We start from the raw sequence: 24,229 nt of genomic DNA on the forward strand, positions 1-24,229 counted from the left end.
GTTTTCAGCAAAAGTTGATTTTTAAGTTTTTAAAAGCATAATCTCAGACTTTTAAGCCTCCATTTTCACCCTCTAAGTCCTAAATCTTTATTAGTGAAAAGAAGCTTGTGGATAAAGTAAAGTGAGAATCAATGATGAATGATGAGTAATGATGATTGTATGAGTTGCTAAAGGTGATGGTGGGAGTACTGTGTATGCCATGAGCCGAAAGGTTATGTTTATCAGTGAATCATGGCTGGTTGTGTATTATGTTGTGAGCCGGATGGCTGTGATAAATATTGATTTATGGTAGAGTATGTATATGCATATGATTGAAGAGATAGAGGTGTCGGGTAAGAGGCGGTGGAAATGACCACTCGCTCTGGGAATATGATTAAGAAGTATAGAGATATTGAGAATGTAAGGGAAATGAATTGATGAATTAATAATTGTGAAGGAAATGGGAATAATAATGAAAGTGAACTTGAAGTTGATTGTGGTATGCCTCCGGGTAAGACGCAAGGACACCGGGTAAGATGCAGTGGTGCTATCCACTTGCTCCGGGTATGAATTGTGAATGAATTGATGTATGAAAATGAATTGTAATGAGAATAAAAATATGTTTCTGAATGTGAATCCGGGTAAGATGCAGTGGTGTTATCCATTTGCTCCGGGAGAATTTGAGGCTTCGGGTTAGATGCAAGGGCTATGTTCAATCGCCGCTTGCTCCGAATCGAGAACTATAACACTGCCCGGGTAAGAGGCAGTGGTGAGGTTGTCCCCTGCTCCGGGTATGCGGGTAAGATGCAAGGGTTGCAGCGTTATCCCACTTGCTCCATGTTTCATGTTCCGTCCACGGTTAGCTACCAGAACTTTTTGGGTTGGCTTTATAACCGACAGATGAGACTCATCAGCCATAGGTCAGGCATACATCATTTGCATATGTTTGAATTGTTTGGGTTTGCCTATTTGTTTTGAATTGCTATATCATATATGCTATGTTACCTGATTATGTGCTACTTGTTCTACTTGTACCTTATTGTGTATTACTTGCATGTATTGCTTGTGTTTGTACAACTGAGAGGTCCCTCATGCTGGTGTCGGTTGACGCTGAGGGCTGTTCTTGATGAGATGAGTTGATGATGTAATTGAATAATAATGATGATTATTGAATGAGATAATTTGAGCTCCCTGGGTAGACGCAGTGAAGTGATTTCACTTGCTCCAGGTGAGGATATGAGGTAACGATATAGAATTGCTGAGACAGAATGGCTGGGGATGGTTTCGTTTATAATTCTGATTGTGAATTGTCGGAGAGTTAGAAAGTTGGGAAGCCTGAGGAATATGAATTAGATTTAGTTTATAATTCCCTTATGACAGTTACCTATTTATGAATTAGATTTTGGAAAGCTGGGATGGTTTCGTTTATAATTCCCTTATGACAGTTGCCTATTTATGGATTAGCGAGAACATAGGATGAATATTTGGTGAAAGGAAGTTTAGGATGCTTAGTGAGTTTTTATTACAATGCATTGTATTTATTTGGCACTTTTACTGTACTAAGAACCCAGAGGTCGGGGGTTCTCATTCCGTATATATCTCTTGTTTTTCAGATACAGGTCCAGGTGCTCAGAAGTGAGTTGTGGTTCATCTGAGAGATGGTGAAGATCTTTAAATTCTCTACTTTATATTTTGCTTAGAATCTCTCCGCCTTTATTTTGAAAAGCTTATATTATGTATTGAACTCTTTTGAACTTGCCTATAGAGGCTCTTATGTTTTTTTTTGGGAGAGATTAGAAGATACTGTTGTCAACTACTGTTATATTGTACCCTAGCCGGCCTAAACTTCGCAGGTCACGACTAGTGGCTATTTACTTAGGTTATATATCTATATATTGTCCTTCTCTTATTCTACTTTATGCCTTTATTTATATATCGCTTTCGACTCCACGTTTTATCTTTTAGCTGTCGATGAGTGAGTGATACGACTTCGCGATTTTTATTTTCACTTTTTCAGGCTTCTCGATTAATACTCCTTTCAATTATACTTATAATTATGTATTAAAAATCCACCTGAGAGTCGTACCACCTTAATATCATCGACTTATGACTCGAGCATAAGGATATGAATATTAGGGTGTTACAGATCTCACCAATTTGCATCTGCGGGATGGGGAAGTAAAGGGTGAGAACCTAAGGTTCCCAGCAAGGTACTACACAGGAATCCAAAGGGGTTCCGCAACCTAAGTCTAAGACTTCACACAGTTAGGCCATTAAGTCACACAAACAAGTACAAGCACAAGTATATAGCAGAATAGTAAACAAACATAAAGTGCAAGAAGTAGAATAAATCACAATCATAGATAAATGTAACAACCAAGTATAATGCATACCTGTTCCTATGCAGGCCATGAGCTCATGCGTCGGTTGACTACCCGCAACCCGATGTTACCTATGACTTGTTCTAGATATAGTTTCCCGATTTGTCTCCATCCATGCATACGTGTCGATGTGGTTAAGAATACCACCAGTTCGTGACAACAGGAAATCGTAGCAAAGCTTGACGCCATAATATACGCCCAAAGGAAAAACAGAATTTTAGCAGTCAGTGGGTAATACCCGCCTCCAAACAACCTCAAGCACCTTGGAGTTTACAGTTCTTTTTCTGTAGCACATGTCAATAAAATTTATCTCTAAGGTTGCGTTTGTTTCTAAGAAGAAAACAAGACAAGATACTGAGAACAAGACACAAAGAACAGAGACACAAAATTTTGTGTTCTTGTATTTTGTTTGGTGATAAACTAGAACAAATTATGAAAATCCAATTATTTTCATTTTTTCATTTAAAAAATTTGAGAAAAAAAATATAATTATAAAAAATTAACAAAAATAATGAAAGAAAAAAATAAGTTGTGTCTCTTGTTAGTATCTTTGTGTCCTTCCTGTTAGGATGGACACAAAATACACTAATTCAGTATCTCTGGACACAATGTCTCTATCCATGTCTCATCTGTCAAACACGATTTTGTGTCTCCGTGTCGCTGTCTCAGTGTCATGTCCCTGAAAATAAACGCAACCTAAGGGACTTCTCTGACCTTCTTTTTAAAAACTTGTGCCCGATCCCTTCTTAAACTGTCTCAGCCTTATCACATATTTTACTATTTTTCCGTTGGTATTTTTGTACATTTTCAATTTTACAATTTTTGTACATAACTTCGTTTTTATAGTTTTCTTTAGGTTTTTAGTGACGCTTTTACAACTATTGTTATTACTTCACTATTTTACCCTCATATTTTTTTTCTAAAAGTCCTTCTTACCCTTCATTAAGTTAATTAATAATTTTTAATTGCCTAAAATTACTAATATGCCTCTAAGTACTCCAGTTTTACCGTTTAACCTGATTTAGCGTCAAAATATTACCGGATTAATCCTAATATTTTTCTAGGACTGAATTATCTATAATACTTTTACTTAAAGCCAATTATACTCTTAGGGACCTAAAATAATATTTTACCCTTTATTAATTTATTTATTTATTCTAGTTACTGTTTTTTACCGTTTTATTTCTAATTTTTACTAAAGCTTTTATTTAGTCCCGAAAATTTATTTTATTTATAATTTTGACCCAATTAATTTATATAATTACTAATTTATCCTTGATGATACTAATTTCAGAATTTTACTTATTTTTTATTTAGATTACATTTTTAACCCTCTTTTTACTCAAAAATGACCATAACACCCTTTTTTACTTTTACACCTTTGTTTCATAGGATTAAAATCAGTTTTCTAACCTCTTTTTAACCCTTATACACGTGACTTTCATGATCAACTAGTGGCTAGATTTTCAGGGGTGTAGTTTTCCATTTTTATCCACTTTTAGTGACTCTTAAGGCTTGAAACTTACACCCCAAGTGCTTCAAATACTTTCAGTAATTTTATACAATTTCCAGAGGCAAATAAGCTTCATATATCACTCAAATAATAGTCCAAAAATAGAAAAGCATCATTGAATTTTCAGAATTAAGAATCAAACCTTTCACACATAAGGAAACATATAAACACCGAAAACAAGCACAAACATACTCTAACTAATCCTAACCCTTACATCTTATGTCATTCAGTTATTAAACTTTTCACACACTATAAAACATGCACACTAGGGCAAGAGCACAGCTGATGATGGTGTAGTTTCATTTTTGGCCGAAAGTGTCGCTAAAACGTCGAAATCCAACCACTTTAAGCTCGAATCTCTCTAACTCCTTAGGCTTGCTGCATGGGTGCTTCAAGAGGAGTTCTCTATATAAGAAAGAGAGTAAGAATTCATCATGGCTAATATTTTAATAAAAATAGAAAATAAAAAGAGAAAGAACAAGTGTTTATCTAGCCAAATTTTGATATAAACGCAAGGATTAGTGAAAACGGGCAAGAGTTTGTGTTTGTATGGTTGAGTTATTGAAGAACACAAGAAGAACAATGAAAGAAGAGTTGAATTAGGGGCTGGAGCATAGAGAACAATTGCAATAATTTTCTCTCTTTCTCTCTCAAGAATTCGGTCAAAAGAGTTAAAAAATGTATAAAGCGTTTTGTGAATTTTGTGGCCAATGCTTCTTTAAATAAAAATCAAAGTCTAGCTGAATTTATGATGGTAAAAGAGGCTGAAATTTTTGTGGTCAAGGGTTGGGCTTCAATGAACAAGGGGCATAAAAACAAGGAAGCTTGGTCAGCGCTTGCATGTCGAGTTTATCCGCAATTAACCTCGGTTATTTACTCAAGGTTAAAAGCACAGCAGAGAAGGGGAAAAAGGCTGAGATAGTCTCAGCCCAAAGGCTGAGAAGGAGATACAAGTTACTTAGGTGGCAACTAAGAAGATTTGGGGTCTCTAGGAGTCATTTGCGGAATACTAGTCGAAAATTCGGTTCGGAGTAAATTTTACCGTGTGGTGAAATAATTAATGGCTAGATTTATTCTTAAAGAAATAAATCATGAATGGATGGATAATATTAATCTTGGTCATAATTTTCAATGTAGAAATTATTTTTACCACTGGTTTTGAAGTTTTCGATTATAAGAGTTTTTTCTCGGCGCACGCAAAACCGTCACTAAAAGTGAATTTTTGGCTCAAAAAGTCTCTAGTGAGGAAAATAAATCAATGGTAAGGTAATATTTATTATTTACTAGTCAAACTTGACTTAGGAGATTAATTACCCTCATAAAGTCAATTTTGACCTTATTAATGGCCTTTTTCTATTTAATTTTTTATTTTTTCTTTAATTTTTTTTTACCATTAGGCCAACCTCACTATTTCTTATTGGGCCGTGTCAGAATTTTGCGAAATAAATTTTAAAATAGCCAAAAAATTCTGTTTATCAAAAATTGAGTTTTTACATTCTGCTTCTTGCACATTAAAATTGGTCATGCGAGATATTACAGAAGTAATGTAACTTTGATATTCTTTAGTGAGTCCATCCAGGATAGCTTGGATGTGATCATCTTCTTGAATTGGACAATCAATTACAATAAGAGAATCAACAAACTTTTGTATATTGGATAGATATGCAGATGCAGTTGAGGTTTTCTTGTAAGCTCTAAGCTGAGTCTTTAGGCTTTGAATTCGAGTTCTTGATGATGTGTTGAAAATATGAGTGATCGTCTTCCACAATTCTGCAAAAGTTTCACATTGGACCACTTTGTTTTGGTATGTGATACTCATTAAAGATACTAGTCATGTTAGTAAAGCAATATCATTTTTCCTCCATTTTATGTATTTTGCAGATTCTTATCGAATAATTGTTGTTGCTGGAGTTTTCTTTACAAGAGTTGAATTAGGTTTCTCTTTAAATGCAGTTGCTTACTTTGATGATAAATCTGATTCTTCTTTGTCATCAAGGACTGTGACTGATATAAATTGAGGTGGTGCTTTAGTTAAATCAAGATGATCTTAGAGTTCAAGTGTCTAGATTGTAAGAATGACACGGTATTTTCAAGTTGAAAAGTTATTTTTCTCTAGCTTGTCTATGAAAGGAACAAGAGTGTTCTTGGCAGCGGATGAAGATGATGCAAGCATTAAAGCTATGGTTGATCGAATCTTGCTCTTGATACCATGTAAAGGAATAAAGAGAGATGAATTACAGAAAGAATGCTTTCAGGATGAACTTGTGAAAGTAAGAATGAACTAGCTTTGTTATTGAAGAGTGATTACAAATGCAGTAGCTACCACTCTTATATACACATTGAGGATAAATGATAGCCACTCATTACTAACCAACTGCTAACAGATTTTATAGCAGAATTCATAACAGAATCTGAACTTCCAACTAACTACCTATTGCTAACAATTTTTCTTTCCATGCTATCAAGTTAGAGAAAATTCAGATCTTACGTAAAATTGAAAAAGTAAATTAGATACATAAAATGTGAAATCGTAATAAGATTTAAACCAAAAAATTGTCAAATCTAGTATAAATTTTGCAAAATCGATTGACTCATTTAAAATCATAATATTGGAAGATTTTAAGAGTTAAATCGATATTTTAACAACTATGCTTATTGTACATGTTAGCAAAGTCTTCTGCCTTAACACATTCATTCTAAATTTTAAATCCTAAATATTAAATTTAAAATTCTAAATCTTAAATTTTAAACCCTAAATTGGTTTATATTGTTTCTCTTTTAGATGTTCTTTTTAATTGAGTTTCAAATGTTTTTTTTTAGTTTCAAATGTTTCTTTTTAATGTTCACATCGTTTTAATTATTGGATGTTTTTTAAATTAATTGTACTACAAGAAAAACGCTGAATACCGTCGGATTTAGCGTCGCACATTAGCGTCGGCTTTGCCGGCTTATTTATCGGTGATTTTTAGGTGTTAAATTCGTCAAGTCAAATCATTACCGGAGGATTTATGTTTTTGACGGTAAATTTTTTGATAATAATTGGAGAAAAAACAGAAAAATTGGGGCGAAATTTAGTGTCGGGTTTATCGGTGAATTTTTCTGCCGGTAAATCCAATTAGTAGAACATTGTGTTTTAGTGACCCCAATGCGTTACCATCAGTTTTATCTGTAGGTAAATCCGACGTTAAACTTGCCCTAAATTCAAAATGCGAACCTTCCCCCCTCATTTATGAAACACACTCTCTGTCTCTATTTCTCTCTCTAACTTTCTCCTCTATCTTTCTCTCTTCTCTCTCTACCTCCAGCAGCCCCTTCAGCCACCCTCTGCCAGCGCCGACAACATGCAATCTTCTCCAAAGACTTCATGGACTCACCTTGATCTTGTTTCATTGCCTGAAATAGAGCTTCTCTCTGTCGCCGGAGCTGCGTCTCTCCTCCCTCTTCTAGGTAGGTTTTCCTCATCCCTCTCCCTATTCTATCCTCATTTTTATTTCATTTTAAATAAAAAAATCCTAACACCTTTTTGAACCCTAACCCTAACCTTGTTCTTACTTTTTTCAGTTGGCTATGTTTTATTAATGCATGTTTATGTTTTTTTCTTTATTATTATCATAATAAATTTCATTTTAGTATTCTTATTCATTGACATAAAATTATTTTAAGTAAGCTGTTTGTGTGGTATGATTTTTTGGGCATCTCATTATTCTAATATTAATGCTGCTGTTGAGTTATTTAGATAAAATATTTTCTTGTCATTTTTGTTAACTATTTGCTTATTAGATTATTCTAATTTAGTTTTTTCTAAAGTTTTTTTGGTCTGTTTCTAAATGTCGTCTAGGTATTATTGAATTGAATATTAAATCATATGTTGAAGATAAGGGTACTGGCAAGTTATGATATGTTCAGGTAAACAGTAAGTAATAATATTGAATATATCAATTTTTTTAGTTCAATTGACAATTGAAGTTTTGGATATAGAAAGATATATGAATGATTCCTTGTTGCTATTGAGTTATGTCATTTGTGTGAAAAAAAATTGAATTGATATTATTTTGCTGACGAAGTTAAATAAATAATTGATAATTTATTTTTATTCATACTATTTCATGAAAAGTTCAAGTTACTTTAGTTTGAAATTCGAGAAATAAAAATTTATCTAATTTAGACAAATAAATTGAATGAATTGATTAATGTGAGCTCGTTGCTTTCCTTTTTTTTTTTTTAAATGACACAAGTTACTATTGTTGCTATAGTAATTAACATTGAGCATCAATTTGTTTCACATTTGCATGTGGTCACCATTGGATCTTGAAATACTACTTGATTAGTGACTCCCTCATTTGCAGAAGAGCAATTGCCTATGAGTAATAATATAATATTACAAAGTTATAAACTATTAAATATAGAACAAAGAATTAAATTAAAAAATATATATTCATGATGCTTTATTTTAACCTTCTTGCATATAGTTCATACTATTACTTAATAGAGAGTGAGTTAACGAGAGAAATGGAGTTTTGTTTGGTTGGAGAGAAATAATATAAAAGTGTTTTTTTTTTCTTTTTTATATTAGAATACAAGTATAATTTAGTGCTGTTGTTTAGGTGTTAAGATTGCAAAAGAAATGTTATTATTTAACAAAATGTTACCATTTATTTTTTTTTAATTTAAAATTTAAGTTTACTGTCGAATTTTTCGGGGGATTAATCCGACGGCAACGAATTCAAGAATTTCGCCAAATAAAAATTTATATCTGCTACTAAAATTCATTAAAAATTAGCGACGGACAAAAAAATCTGTCAATAAATAATTATTGACAAGGTTTATGCCGTCAAATTTATTCCATTGCTAAATCTAATAATAAATATATTACTATCAAATTTTTTTGACAAATCTACTAATAAATTTGATGGTGTCCCACAATTTTCTTATAATGTTGGCTAAATTAATATTGAGTCCCTAGATTTTCATATAAGGACCGAATGGGTCTTAAACACACTTTGAAGTCATTCTATAGCCCAAAAGAAACGTGCTCTTCGTATTTTTAATAGAGAAATATAGGAGTTAATATTTTTTATCAGTATTAGTCAATATTTTAGATTAACACTTTATTTTTATAATATTAGAATTTATATTTTAGAGTTAAAAACAACTAAATATCAACTAAAAATACTAATTTTTATTGGCCACTTAATATCGCTCTTTTTAATATTTGAATAGCATTATTTGGTTTCTGCTTGTATATTTAGTTAGCATGTATGTATAAGTTTTTTCCATCCAATTTTTTCATTTAAAGATTATATTTCAAAAAGTGGTAACACTTTTTTAGATGTTATATTTTTTAAAAAATAATTTTTAAAAGAAAAAACTTATAAAAAGATAAAAAATATTATATTTTAAAAAATATTCTCCCGTATAACAATATTCATTGTTTTTCTATTTTTTTTAGAATCAAATCAAATTAATTGCTTCAACTGGATTAATTAAAAATAGCCACTAAATCGATTCAATTCAGGATAAAAATTGGTCAACAATAAATCGATAAAAAAAGGTCAAATAGTCGTCTATTCAGGTAATTTAACTTTTTAATGATTAATCAATTTAAAATATTAAAATACAAAAGATATTTTATTAAAAATGATATATTTTATATATAAATATATTACTTTATTATATCTGATTCAATTCTAGTTGAACTTCTAAATCTTTATACTTCTATTTCTACCAGACTAATAATCACTACTAATTCGATTTTTAGAACTTTAATTTTACCAAATAAATAAATAAAATTTAACAGAAATATTAAAACACCAGATACTAGTTTATCAAACAAAAACACAAATTCATATAATTATTAGTACAAATTAAACCTATTTTTTATTTAAAATCCATTTTAAATTAGAAGAGTTTGCACTAGAAATTAAAGACATATTAAAAATAATTTAATAAATATGCCATAAAAGAAGCATTAACCTTGCTCACTAGTTATCATGAAATATTGTGTTTCTCTTTATGATATTCACTTTTTATATATAAATAAAAAACGTCATTCATGCCGATGGAAAGACATTGTTATATATAGGGCCATCCAATTTTGAATTAACTCGCATCAAATTGCATCGTTTGATATGAATTGAAAGAAATATAGTCTTAGTATATTAGACTTGTTGGCCACAGGCATCTTCATGGGGCCCTCGCTTCACAAGATTGGTCGGTTTGTCATCTCCATCAAATTGAGGTGTACAATTTTTTTTTTCTTTTCTTAAAAGAAAAATTATTGCATCATTTTCCATATTCTCTCCAAAATCATGAAACCAAGGAATTAATCTGTTGAATTTTTTATTATCAAAATTCCACACTATGATATTAGTGCCAAATTTGCATCACATGCCTACCTAATTTCACAAATAGGTGTAGCAAGCTAATAAAGTAATTTAGGCATTTATTTAAAGTGACAACTAATGAACCCTTTAATTTTTTCCAAGATATAGTGCACCAAAAACCGAAATACGAGAAGCATAAATACATGTTTATAATTAATCTATTATGTATATATAATAAATAATTAATTTATTATGTATATATAATTTTTTTATTATTAAGAGACCACTACAACAAAATAGTATAAATTAAGCAATAAAGTTAAGCGTTCAAATCTTTTAAAATTAAATCTTTAACCAAGTCATAGCATATTTTTTTTTAATGTATGTATATATGTGTTGTCGCTGCTGTTTCTTTTTCTCTTCCTCTTATATATGTTAAGCAAAAGTATTGAGCACAAAATTTTGATACATAACCTAGAAATTTTAGTTTATAGCATAAAAAAAACTAATGTATAGCACAAAAAATTTGTATTATATCAATTAATTTTTGTGCTATATGCAAAAATTTTTATACTATATTCATAAATTTATGTATTACGTGCAAAATTTTTTGTACTTGTGTGTAAAAATTTATATGTTCTGTAATAATTTTTGTGCTTTATAATAAAATTTATGTGCTCAAAAAATACGTTGATAAAGAACTACGTGAAAATACACGCATATTTTGTCAAATTTGTTAATTAAATTTAGTTACCAAAAATATTTATACATCTAATATTACCGTAAATAAAAAACTTGAACAGCATCCAAAAAAGAGAGATAAACATAAAATTGGAATAAATCTCAACTAACTAGACCTCACAACAAACAAAACAACAACCAAACTATATCAATTTAATTAAATTTGTGATGATGTCATATTTCCTTTTTCTAAAAGTTTTAATCGGATAAAAAAAAGTATTCGAATGATTATATTTTTAACATACTTTTTTAAATAAAAAAAATTGAGTGCTTAAATTTTTTGTATAGATCAAAGTTTTTTTTTTTTTTTATTTATCTTATGCTAAATTCTTTTTTTTTTGTCTAAGAAAAATCAAATTTTAAATTTTTTAATTATAGAAGTTCTGATATTATATCATTATCTCATTTTTCTAAAAAATTTAACTCGATACGAAGAGATATATAAATAATTATATCTCTAATAAAATTAATTAAATTGATATAGATATGGTCCATGAGAAAAAATATGTTGCATATGCTACAAAGAAGTACGGTGTGTCCAAGCTAAGTATGTTGTTTCTTGTGGTCTGGCATGCTTTAATTTGTTTCAGAGAAGTAGTTTTGTCCCAAAGAATCTGTTATAAAAAGCTGGTTCTTAAAAAAAAAAGTGTTATATAGTGCATTTGTATCATTATTATTGTTTTGAGGTAAATCTAGTATTTTATTTACGGATAATTGTTATGGTGTCTAAAAGAAGGTACTTAATTTATTTAAAAAAGTTAAAAATTAATATTTAATTTAAAAATATAAAAATAAATAATTTTTATGAATTTAAGTTTACTACAAAAAAATAAATTAGCCTTGGTTATATATATATATATATATACACACACTATCTACTAGAGTTTAATCTGTGTATATATGCAACATTATTATTATTATTATTCCAGCACTCATTTTGACAATGACAACCATATCAACAACCATAACAGAGACCTCAAATGTCAATATAGAAGATATCTTTTTGCATAGATCATGTATGTTATTAACATTATTTCTTATGCCATAATAATAAGTCATGAAATAACTCACTGTATTCTTTCCAATGATTGAGGTATTTGCTAACATAGTCACATGTACATGTTGTGCAGTCAATGTATCCAGTAAGAGTTTTCTTTTCTTTTTTTTTTTAATAAAAAAAGAAATTACGTTATACAATTTGTACTTAAGGAAAAAGATACCCATAAATGGCATCAATTTAAATTCTTTCCTATCCCTACCCCTACAAGCTTTTAAACCCTAATTAACCTGTTGATTATATAGTCTCAGCTTATTATATACTATATATATAGTATATAGTACATACATACACCTAGCGAAGTTATATTATATCTATTCAAATTTCCGAACAAATTATTATTTTATATATTTTTGTGTGTGGTTCTAACAATAATTGTGAATAGGCTTCTTGAATATTAGGTGATAAGGTTCATGTGTGTTGACAAATGGCAAACAATAATTCTGTGTTTAATAGGGGGAAAACGTACAGTTAGCGGCTAATGTCACGCCATACCCAAAATAATTAGTAAAAAAAAGAAAGAAATTAAAATATTTGTACGTTATTATTTATGATGACATGGATATTCTGATTTTATTCAATAAGAAATTATAATTGTGTGGATATTATTCATATTTTAGTAATTTAATTTCTTATCTATAAATTTAAAAAGTGTTTAAACAGATCCTAATTAATTTTTTTATGAAAAAATATTTATCTGATAAAAAGACATATTTGGAAAAATAATGAGAGAAGAAGAAAAGAAGAAAAGAAAGCAACTAATATGGCCCATAAAATGTCTACTGATGAGCCCAATGACGTGATCTCCATCTTCCCCCACTCTCTTCTCTCATCCTATTCAATTCACCTTTCACCTCACTTTCTTTAATTTCTTTTTTTATATAATATAATTTTTTCCCCATTTTTAATTTTCTCCATATTCTATTTCATTATTTATAAACAAAAAAAGAAAAAAACAAATTAATAAAACCTCTCTCACATTCATTCACCTATCTTGGATTCTTTGTTTATTCCTCATCAACCAACATAATAACTATGTCTTCAAGTGGTGGTGGTAGTAGTGGGAAGGAGTTAGTAGAAGGATCAAGCTCACCAACACTTAGCCGCTATGAATCCCAAAAGAGAAGGGATTGGAACACTTTTGGGCAATACTTGAAGAATCAAAGACCCCCAGTTCCACTATCACATTGCAATTGCAACCATGTCTTGGATTTTCTAAGGTACCTTGATCAATTTGGTAAAACCAAGGTACACATCCAAGGGTGCATGTTTTACGGGCAGCCAGAGCCGCCCGCACCCTGTACTTGTCCTCTTAGGCAGGCCTGGGGCTCCCTTGACGCCCTGATAGGGAGACTCAGGGCTGCCTATGAGGAAAACGGTGGATCTCCTGAGACTAATCCTTTTGCGAACGGCTCTATCCGTGTTTACCTCAGAGAGGTTAGGGAGTGCCAAGCTAAGGCTAGGGGTATCCCTTACAAGAAGAAGAAGAAGGTCGCCGCCACCACCAGCCAAGGAAGCAGTAGTAAGGGAAATTGTGATGATTCATCACCCTCCACCACCATGCACTACTCTTGAATATTTCTTCAATTCCTCCTTCCTTCATTACTTGATGGTAACTATTAATTAATCTCATCATCATGCACTTTTGTGTTTTCTGATTGAATGTATGTTATTTTCTAGGATCTAGTTATAGATGTACATGTATTATTGCTAATAATTTTCTAATTAAATTTCTAACCTAATTAAGAGGTAGTACTACTTATAGTAGCTATATATTCCTATGGAGTAAATATATATTCTGATAAACATTTTTTAATTATCTTTTTATTCTCTAAATAAAAGAAAAAATGTTACATTAAATCATATTTTTCACATGCATCTGTGAAACCTTTGAACTTGTGAAATCCGTTTTATGCATCTGATTGTTTTGGTGCATGGATTCTAGACTATATGTGTAAAACATAAAAAAAAAAAAAAAAAAAAAAAAAAAAAAAAAAAAAACTCACAAATACAGATCAGTTTAGAAAAAAAAAATGTGATGATAACTGGATGGTTGTAATTATTGAAACATTACTATATCATTGGGACTATGGTTTTTTATATAGATTATCAGATTCTTTTAAGAATTGTGAACAAGACAAACAATTCTCATAAATAGACAGGAATTTAAGTTGTTGGCGGGCTTCAATTAGATTGTGAACAAAGTCTATATATATATAAGTATTATTTTATATACCCAAAATAGTATTTGCATATCGTGTATGTATTCTTTAGGCTGTATATAGATTACATTATTCTCTACGCGCACATGCGCTCTAATACCCACTTAATTAAGGGGAATTAATTATGCAACAAAATCTAATCACTATTTCGTGTCACTTCAATTAAATATTTTTAATTAGCATGTTAGCTTTTCCCTTAATTTTTCCCTTTTAAGATTCTGCAGATTTTGTGTCCCATGAAGATTTTACTAATAAGATGACATGCACAGTAGTCTTTTTCTTTTTTTTTTTTTTTTTTTGGTTTTGTGGATTCTTTTCTTAATTTTTCATTTATATTTTTTTTACTTTAATTTGTTGTTGAAATGGAGATGGCATAAAACTTTCTTGAGAAAGAATAATGAGTATAGTCTGTCATGTGAATAAAATGATTGATATCATCTCATAGTTTATTAAGATTCTACTAGGTAACATTAAATCAAACATTTTAGCATAAATTAACTTCACTTGATCTAGTGGTTAGTTTACTAGTTTACTTATATAAATATCGAAAGTTCGAATTTCACTTTGTGCATGCAGCAACCGTTGACAATAAATCTTTAAATTGAGTTCAGATCCACAACAAATTAATTATTAATCTGCCAAATCGAAAAATAGCATAGAACAAAAAAAAAATCAAACATATTAACATGAAAAAATTGTTGATAAACACATGCCTTTTGTATTGCTTTTCTATTTCACAATTTAATAATAGCTAGCAGGTCATGATTGAATGAAATCTCTTATATTTTAATCAAATGTTTAATGGTTTTGTTAATTAAATTTCATAATTACCATCATAATCATATCTATTAAGTCCTATTTAATGTTAAACTATATTAGATATATATTAAAATCAGTTATCAAAATTAATAATTAATATAAAATATATTTATTAGAATACAAAATACACATTAAAAATAAATTAAACAACATACGTATATTTATACACAAATATATTATAACTGATTTTGGTGTAAACATATTATTTTTGCTTAGCATTATGCTATTTTTAATGGTAGCAGATCCATGCAAAATTGATTGGGATATACATGTATATGTCTTTATTTCTTTTCTATTCTTCCTTTTTTCTTTACCATGAATCATGTGTGTCCAGCATCTGATTCTGTGGTACAATGGTTTTTATATTCTCTTTCATATAGACAAATTCTATTGGTTTCAATTGTACCTTGAGAACTATTAATAAGGTTAATTATTTGGAGCATCTTGTTAATTTGGTTTAAGGCAAAAATGCAACTTGAGCATTGTGCAATTTAAGTTATCCCATCACTTCACATGTTTCTTGTCGGCTATTTTATTCAAATTGGAACTTGAATAGCAATAATTTTGAATGAAGCACATTTTTTTTAGTACAATGAATTGGGTTATAAATTGGTCAATCAAGACATGCTCTTGTGATTCCACTCAAATTTGTCAAAAGTTACTGCAGGTACACACATAACACATTCGATGATTTAAATAAGCATAATATATAGCATATAAAATATTACATTATACATCTATGTATTATTAATAAGCTACTTATTACTTGGAACTTTTGGTGAGGACCCCTTCAAAAATATACATATAGTTCTTCTTTATTGTATAGAATTAAATGATGTGTGTATTTCTAGGGAATATTTCATAGTGTACGGAGAGTTGTGTTGCACAGCCTGTGTTCTCAGTGGTAGCAGCAAGTTAGGGTTTTCTTGTTTGTATATATACATGCTATGATCAATGTATATGTGAAAACTATTTGGTGGCAGCTTTTGAGATCTGAAAACCTGAAATTTTTGTTGATTCATTTTTAATTTGTAGTATAATCAATACATTTTCACTAGTTATATGCTTCCTGATTATGATTAAAGTGTCAATGGACTAAAGACATGCTTCAGAGGCACATAGTCACATACCATACTGTCATGCATAGCGTTTTCATAAAAGGGTGAGTTGTAAGTCTCACTTCAATTATTCAATTAATTTTAAGTTAAAAGGAATATCTATATTATGTATCAATTATTGTAGATGGACATTAAAATTAGCTATTAAATCAGTCAATTAGTATATATTAAAATATAAAATATATAATAAAAATAAGTTACACAATACGTATATTTATATATAAATACATAATAACTAATTTTGATATATAAATAATATTTTTTATTATGTATAATATAAATAGGAGATATTGGGTGTATAGTTTTTTTTTTTTCAGAATATCTTTTAGTTTTAATATAACATATTTACCGTCTTGACTATATTATTATTATTATTATTATTATTATTATTATTATTATTATTATTATTATTATTATTATTATTATCAGTTTTTAATTTATATATAATATCTTAGTTGTGATCAGGGCAAGTTGTGATTTCAAACTTATTAACTGTTTTTATGTTAGTTTTACATTTAAAGAATCAAATTATATGTTATTAGTATTGTATACAGAGGTAAGTAACTAACTCATTTATAAATTTTTCATCCCATTTTTGTTCTGAACAAAATATATTTAAGTAAATATAAATATATGTGTTATTTAATTAATTTTTAATTTATATTTTATATTTTAATATATATTTTATATAAATAATTAATCTAATGGCTGATTTTTTTATGTGTACGTAACATGATTATTAATTATAATAGAAGCAATAAAGTAGGCTTCATGATGTTGATGGAAAAGGGAATTTCTCTACTAATTATGCCCAGATTGTACATCCTAATATTAAATTTGAGTTTGGACAATTTATCCTTTATTAATCCAAGACTGGTCCTTTCCTCTCTTTTTCTTTTTTTTTTTTTCATTTTTTTTTACTGTGTCGAGGGCGTTCTCTTTTGGTAAATATAGTACAAAGCATGAAACATGATTATTATTATTCTAATTAGCTATACTAACCTTTCAAGTTTCATCACTACTCTTTATTGCTTCTATGTTCTAACTTTTATTGTAAAAATTGAGGCCTCTAAATATATAAAGATTTGCCTTATTTGGATTAATAAGTGTAAAATAATGCTTGTCTTCTGAGCTATGATAATTTCTCGCTGTTGCAGGATATATATGTATGTAGCATATAATCAAATTGGAGGAGTTCTTCTTTGCAAGCTAAGGCACACTCTATGTATGGAAGGTTTATTAATAATATAAATAATAAATAATATAATGTAGCATATAATCAATATAGGATGAGGTTCTTAATTCACAAGGCACAATCTATGGGAGGTTTGGTCTCTATGTTTAATAATTTGATGGCATGCCACCATTTGTTTTTCTAAATTTTTCTGTATTGTTTATTGGGGAATTTGTAAGTTCTTAGTGGGGTTAAAAAAAAAAAATAAAAGATCTCGTTATATAAATGATCAGTTATATATGCCTCCGTTACACTCACAAATATATATTTTTCGAAATGTTTAATAACAAAAAATATTAGGCAAAAATTACTAAAATTCATTATTTTTAGACTTATTTAATATACTTTGTAATAAATAAATGTTAAATAAAATAAATTTGGATAGATTGAGCTAATTATTTTTTGTCTCTTTAATATTAATGATATATTTTAAAGTATAAGGAATACGTATTTTGATAAATTTGGGTTTTTCATATGTATAGATATAGTTTAAGTTGTTTTGAGGAAAAATATATACATGATTTTATATTTATTACTTACTAAAGTAAGTAGGTGTTTTCTGTAAGATTAACAAAATAGATGAATAGTGTAATTTTAAAAGCATTTGTATATATTTGGCTAACAATTTGCTTCAAATGCTAAAGTATTTTGTTGTTAAAAACACATAAAATTATTGGAAGAACGAAATATATATAATTCATCATCAAGAGTTTTTTGTTATTTAATGGTTCAAAATTCAATACTTGCATTTGGTACCCGTTTTACGCTTTTAAATTGAGTTGAACTATTGAAGTTAAATTTTTGTAAATATAAGACATTATGCATGCATGTGTTAACAATATAAAGCTATTAGAACCTGGAAGTGATCTAGTGCTTTTATGGTTTTTGTTTTTGTGTCTTGAACCTTTATGATTGTTGTCTATGCAAATATATATAAGACTAGCCCATCCGAGGCATTATCACAAAACTACAAATCTCATGGCCTTTCTGTATTATTGTAACACTATAAGAATTGGTTTGGTCAATTTTTTATTTTTCGAAAGTTGTTTATTAAAACTAGGTTTTAAAAATAAATTTTTAATAGTTTTAGTTTTTATATTTGATAAATCAAACTAAAAATATTTTTTAATAATTAAATAATAATAATTGTATTTAGTAAAATAGTTTTTGAAAATATAAAACTACTATAATACACATAAATATAAAAATAATTTTGAATATTTATTAATATATAATATTATATTAGATTTTTAATTTTGACAAATATAAGTCAATTTTAAAAAAAAAAATTTAAGTACTTTTAAAAGCATCCTTAAAAATGGTAAGAACAAATACTTTTTCCAAAAATTTTATCAAATTAAGCCTAACTATTTAATAAAATTAAGTGTTCAACCAATATTAGCTATTTTTAAGAGAAATAATGCTCGAGAGTTAGCAGAATTTATTATTTTTTACGATCACTTTTAGTTATCAATCAAATTCTTTTAATTTAGTAATTTAATAATATACTTTTAGTAAATACTTTTAAATATTGATAGCTAACTGCTAGCCAAAAATAATAAATTCTACTAATATTCTAACATTTCTCATTTTTTAAAATTACTTTTGTATCCGAAATTCTAAATTTTAAACTCTAGTTAAAATCTAAATTCTAAATCTAAACTTACAAAAAAAATAAAAGTTAAAAGAATAATTTTACAATAAAAGAAAAATATTAGCTAATTAAAAGTTAATTTTATTTCATTATTTTTTTATAACAGCAATTATTCCAATAGTCTCTGAAAATTAGAAGGTAAATTACTCAGGCATATCTTATATATTATGACATAATAAGCTTAATTGTACACGTATTTAATACATGAAATAAATTTTCTTATATATTTTATTTGAATATAGAATATCATGTGCCTCAATTAAACTCTAGATAATCAATTTATTTTATCAATTTTCTTATATATTTACTGCATGTTTTAAAACTTATTTTTATAAAAATTATAACTATATATTAGATTGATTAATATATAATTATTTTATGTGTTAAAAGTGTAGAAAACCGACTTATTCTATGTAAGTGAATGTAATTTATACTCTTAATTTAAAAAGGAATCGAAACAATTGCCTTTTACAATTTTGTCCAAAAATTACATATGATATTGCTTATTATAGCTTGCCTCTGCCTCTAATGATCACACATTAAAGCCTGAGCAACAGTTTTTGAGGAACAATTTCTCAAATCTAAATTGCTTGCCACCCAAGTCAAATCCTGTTAGCTTAGTTACTTCATCAATATATAACTAAACCAACGTCAATTTTATAACTTCTTTAATTTGCTATTATCCTGTATAATTTGACATATATAATTGCTATTTGTTGATTAAAATTTCCTAAGATATTCCCGACATAGTTTTATATTAATTTCTTTGAAGACCCAAAAAGAAAACATTACACAAACCACAGCTCAGTTTCCTCAGATTGCTTTTGTCATTTATAAAACTTTGCAAAATACTAAATAATTAATTGACGACTAATAAATAAATTAAACGAAAACGAAAAAGATTAGAGATTTAATATTTATAATTTAGAGAAATAAAAATATTTATGGTGCGAATTAAAACGCTTATTTTAAAGGTTTTGGTCTAAAATTAGGGCAACGGACTAAAGAAATAAAATTGGACTTTCCCGAACCGAAGCTCCTATACATACTCACACTTAATGAGATTTCAGCCATCATTTTTTCTATTTAATGAGAGAGACCCAAAAATGAGAGAAGAGAGAAAAAAGGGATAAAACCCTAACTTCCTTCAACTTCAATTGTCCATAACTTTTGGTACGGAGCTCTAATTGATGAGCCGTTTACGGCCACACAAAACTTGTCTTCTCCTCTTCAATTCTATTTATAATTTGGTGACTAATTCAAAATCTCAGTCCTAGTTTCTTATTCAAAGCTGAAATCACATTTTTAGTTTGGCTATTGAGGATTTTTAGTGATTTTGATGTTATAGGAGTTCTCTAACTTATGTTCTTGGTGGTATTCATCACTAATTTCAGTAGGTAAAGGTAAAAAACTCTTTTTTTCTCTTGGTTCATCAATTTATGAAAATCCTAGTTTTTAATATTGTGCCAAATTGTATAATATGGTGTTAGATTGAGTAATTAGAAATTTGGTGGGTTGGTGAAATTTTGGAAAGGAAAGCTTGGAAGCTTGGATTGTAACATTAAGGTACGGGTGGTAGTTTCGAGTAGCCATTATGTAAGGTTATGTGAAAACCTAGGTTACTTATCCCTAGGATAAGTTGAATGGAATTGATTGTTGATATGCTTGAATAATTGTTAGTATGAGTATTGAGTTGATTGATGTGTTTTGATGAATTGACAAGTGATAATATTGCAATTGAATATTGTGATATATGTTAGTGCTATGTTGCATAAAAATGAGTATATATGTTGAAGCTTTAATTGAAAATTGGGTGTATAAATATAGTAATTTGTGTAAATTGGGACGGAAGCTGTGATAGTGTGAAAAATTTTCAATGTGGTAAGTTGAAGTAAGTGATGTGAATTGTTGCATGAGAATGAAATGATTTGGTTATTGATTGATAGAGTTTAGATATATATGTTGTATGTTGTTGAAGGATATGGATATGTTGATGGAATGAGTTAAATAAGTTGGAAGTGGGTTAATTTACGGTTGGAAGGGTTGAGAATTTATAAATAAGTGTTTAGGATGTGTATGAGTGGTTTTGGAATAGCCCATGATTGAATTGAATTGAGAAATTTATGGATTTGAGCGGTTATGTGAATTTGGTAAAAACATATTTTTAACCAACTTCGACGGGCTATAACTTGGTGTTTGGAGTTCGAAATAGAGTGAAAGTATTTTAATTAAAGCTTGTTAAAAGACCTTTAAAACCATATAAAGATGAGGAAAAACTGAATTTTGTAGGGGAAGTTATGGAAGTTTAAAAATGGATATAAAAAACTGAATTTTCTGAAAAACTATATTCACGCGTACGCAGAGATGGCTCGTGTACACAACACCACTAAGTCTTGACACATGCGTACGTGGGAGTTGCTCGCGTACACGAGCAAAGACTTATGTTCAACATTCTCGCGTACGCGATGGTGGTCTGCGTACACGACTTTCTCAAGTTTTCAACTCATGCATACGCGGAAGGCATGCGTACGCATGACCACCATGTTTTATTAAAAATATTTATTTTTAACTGTTTTGCCTATTTCACTCCACTGTTTCATTTCTGTAATCCCGATTTGAGATTCGATAACTATTTTCTATGATTTGGAATGAATCTTATGCCTCTAAATTATTTTCTTAACGTTTCAAATTTTTGTAAATCCTATAACGAGTGTAGAGGATAATGAGAATGAGATTATGTGATTTAATAATGAGATTGAGTTAATTCGAGAGGATAATAAGAATGAGATTATATGATCGAATGATGATGTTGAATTGATTCGAGAGGATAATGAGAATGAGTTTGATTGATAATTGAGCTTTTGGGGTAGATGCAATGATTGTTGTTTTGTCCCGCTTGCTCTCAGTCGGTAATTGAGCTTCTGAGGTAGACACAAGGATTGTGGTTTTGTCCCACTTGCTCCCAGTCAGTAATTGAACTTTCGGGATAATATGCAAGGATGGTGGTTTTGTCTCGCTTGCTCCTAGTCAGATTTGAGACTTTATTGACCCTCCGTCGCAAGATGTGGTCGGGCACTTATACCTTCACGGATGTTTCCCCCATGGATATTGATAAATGAATATGAATTTAAGTTTGGGGATACATGCACCGAGGGACTGTCCACGGTTAGCTACCGGACATGTCAGGTTTGGCTGTATGACCGACAAATGAGCTTATTGGCCATATGGCAGGCATACATTGCATTTGTGTGTATTGTTTAGGTGTGCATCCTGTATCTGGCTTGTCTATTTGAATAATTGTATCTATATGCTAATTGAATTAGTTGCTTTATTTATTCTCTCTATTTGTGTATTCCTTGTATTGTCTTGTATGTGTTTGCACAACTAAGAAATCTCTTATGCTGACAGTGGCGACATTGATGGTTGTTCTTGATGAGAGGTGATAATTGAGATTTGTGGAAAAATTGAAAATGAATTGATAATATTAAAACTAAATTTTAATATTTTGAAGTACTAAATGAGTTGAAAATCTATCATATTGAGAGAGACGATGATTTTTATAAGAAAAAATTGAGATTTAAATATCACTAATATAGTTGAGATTTAGTTTATCTACCTTGATCGGATTAGTCAAAAACCTAGGCTTGAACTTTGTGTGATTGGAGATTAGGATTGTCTAGCAGATTCATGTAGTTTTACATAGTCTTTATTTGAAATTATTGCTCTGCTGAGAATCCCGTAAGGGATAATGTTCTCACCCGTTTTGGGAATTATTACTTTTCAGATGCAGGTCATGACGCTTCTCAGTGAGCGGGAGGTTTATCTAGAAGGATAGCGAAGAAGACCTTTTATTCCGCTTTAATTTTAGACTCTCTCCTTCTTTCGGAAAATACTTATATTATGCACTTATTTTAAAGACTTGCCTTTAGAGGCTTATGATGTATTTTGGAGAGATAGGTTATGTCTATCCAACTGTTTCACTATTGTACTCTAGCCGACCTAATCTTCGCGGGTCGAGACTAGTTGATACTTATATATACTTATATATGTCTCTTTACTCTTATTCTTTCTTCGAGCTTTTAATTATCTACTTTTCTTCCGACGCGCTTATATATATTCATTATCGAATATGAGCGATCAATGAATTGTCTTTTCCTCGAGTTTTGAATTCTTTCACAGGCTTTTAGTATAATATTCCTTTCTATATATACGTATTTATATCTTAACCTTATGTTGTAGCATCAAACCATAATTGAATTATGACTTAAGTATAAGACAATAAATGATAGGGTGTTACATCACTCTTGACAGAATCTTTTGTTTTAGAGTTCAATGGCGGGGGATTGAATGCATCCATGAAGGGAATTTTAGAAATTGTCGGATCTATACCAAGAGTTAGAATACCAAATAGAAGATAATATACGTATCTCTATAATTTATCAAGACAAGTAGTTGAAGGTTAATATTTATGCAAGGGTTTGGTACTTGAAAACACACATTCTGTCTAATCTCCTCAGAGATCGCACGTGATGGATTCATTAGCCGTCAAGAGAATTAGATGGAAGTGTAGATCTTTCTCTTATAACATGTATATATGGTGATTAAGTCTTAACCATCAAAGACTTAGATCACAAGAGTCTTACACCATTATCTTATCTTATCTTATTTTATCTTATCTTATCATGTACACTAATCATTAGTTCTAAAATCCAATAATGCATGGTGACATCCAAAATCTAAAGTGAACCACTCAATCACATCATGAGTGCTCCTGTGTGGTAAGCTTCGGGAGATGTATAGCTCGTCCGGTCCAGAGGTTAAACTTGCTTCCACCTAGGTAGGATGAGATATACGTTGGCTTCCAAAGAACGGTGGTGATGGGTACCTGCAAAGGTACTCTAACGCTCAAGTAAAAAAAATGAGATGAGTATATTACAATTCAGAGTGAATAGCGTACCTTTTACGTAGCTAGAATTTTGTATTTATAGAGTTGTTGTGCTATAGGCGCCTAGGCGGTTACTCAGTAGGCCTAGTATTGCGGAGCTGTTGAGAATATTAGCCTGATTTTGTACTAACTGTTCCTAAACAATATTTGATCTTATACCAGAAAGTCTGTTAAAAGGGAAAAACACGTAGCTTTGATTTAGCACGTTTTATTTATTTTATTCAGATTTCGATTTATAAGTAT

At 29.5% G+C, this 24,229-nt stretch overlaps 1 protein-coding gene across 1 annotated transcript; it reads left to right on the plus strand.

Annotated features, from left to right (window-relative positions):
* The first annotated feature begins 12,921 nt into the window (after positions 1 to 12,921).
* Positions 12,922 to 17,613, plus strand: LSH10 (LIGHT-DEPENDENT SHORT HYPOCOTYLS-like protein (DUF640)). The gene is made up of 2 exons (XM_016316457.3): positions 12,922 to 13,606; positions 17,311 to 17,613. Exon 1 carries the CDS (start codon positions 13,030 to 13,032, stop codon positions 13,567 to 13,569), a length of 540 nt encoding a protein of 179 aa, XP_016171943.1. The 5' UTR covers positions 12,922 to 13,029; the 3' UTR covers positions 13,570 to 13,606; positions 17,311 to 17,613.
* Positions 17,614 to 24,229: the final 6,616 nt, after the last annotated feature.

This window comes from Arachis ipaensis, chromosome B8 (genome assembly GCF_059453495.1).
Source record: "Arachis ipaensis isolate K30076 ecotype BB chromosome B8, ASM5945349v1, whole genome shotgun sequence".
NCBI lineage: Eukaryota > Viridiplantae > Streptophyta > Magnoliopsida > Fabales > Fabaceae > Arachis > Arachis ipaensis.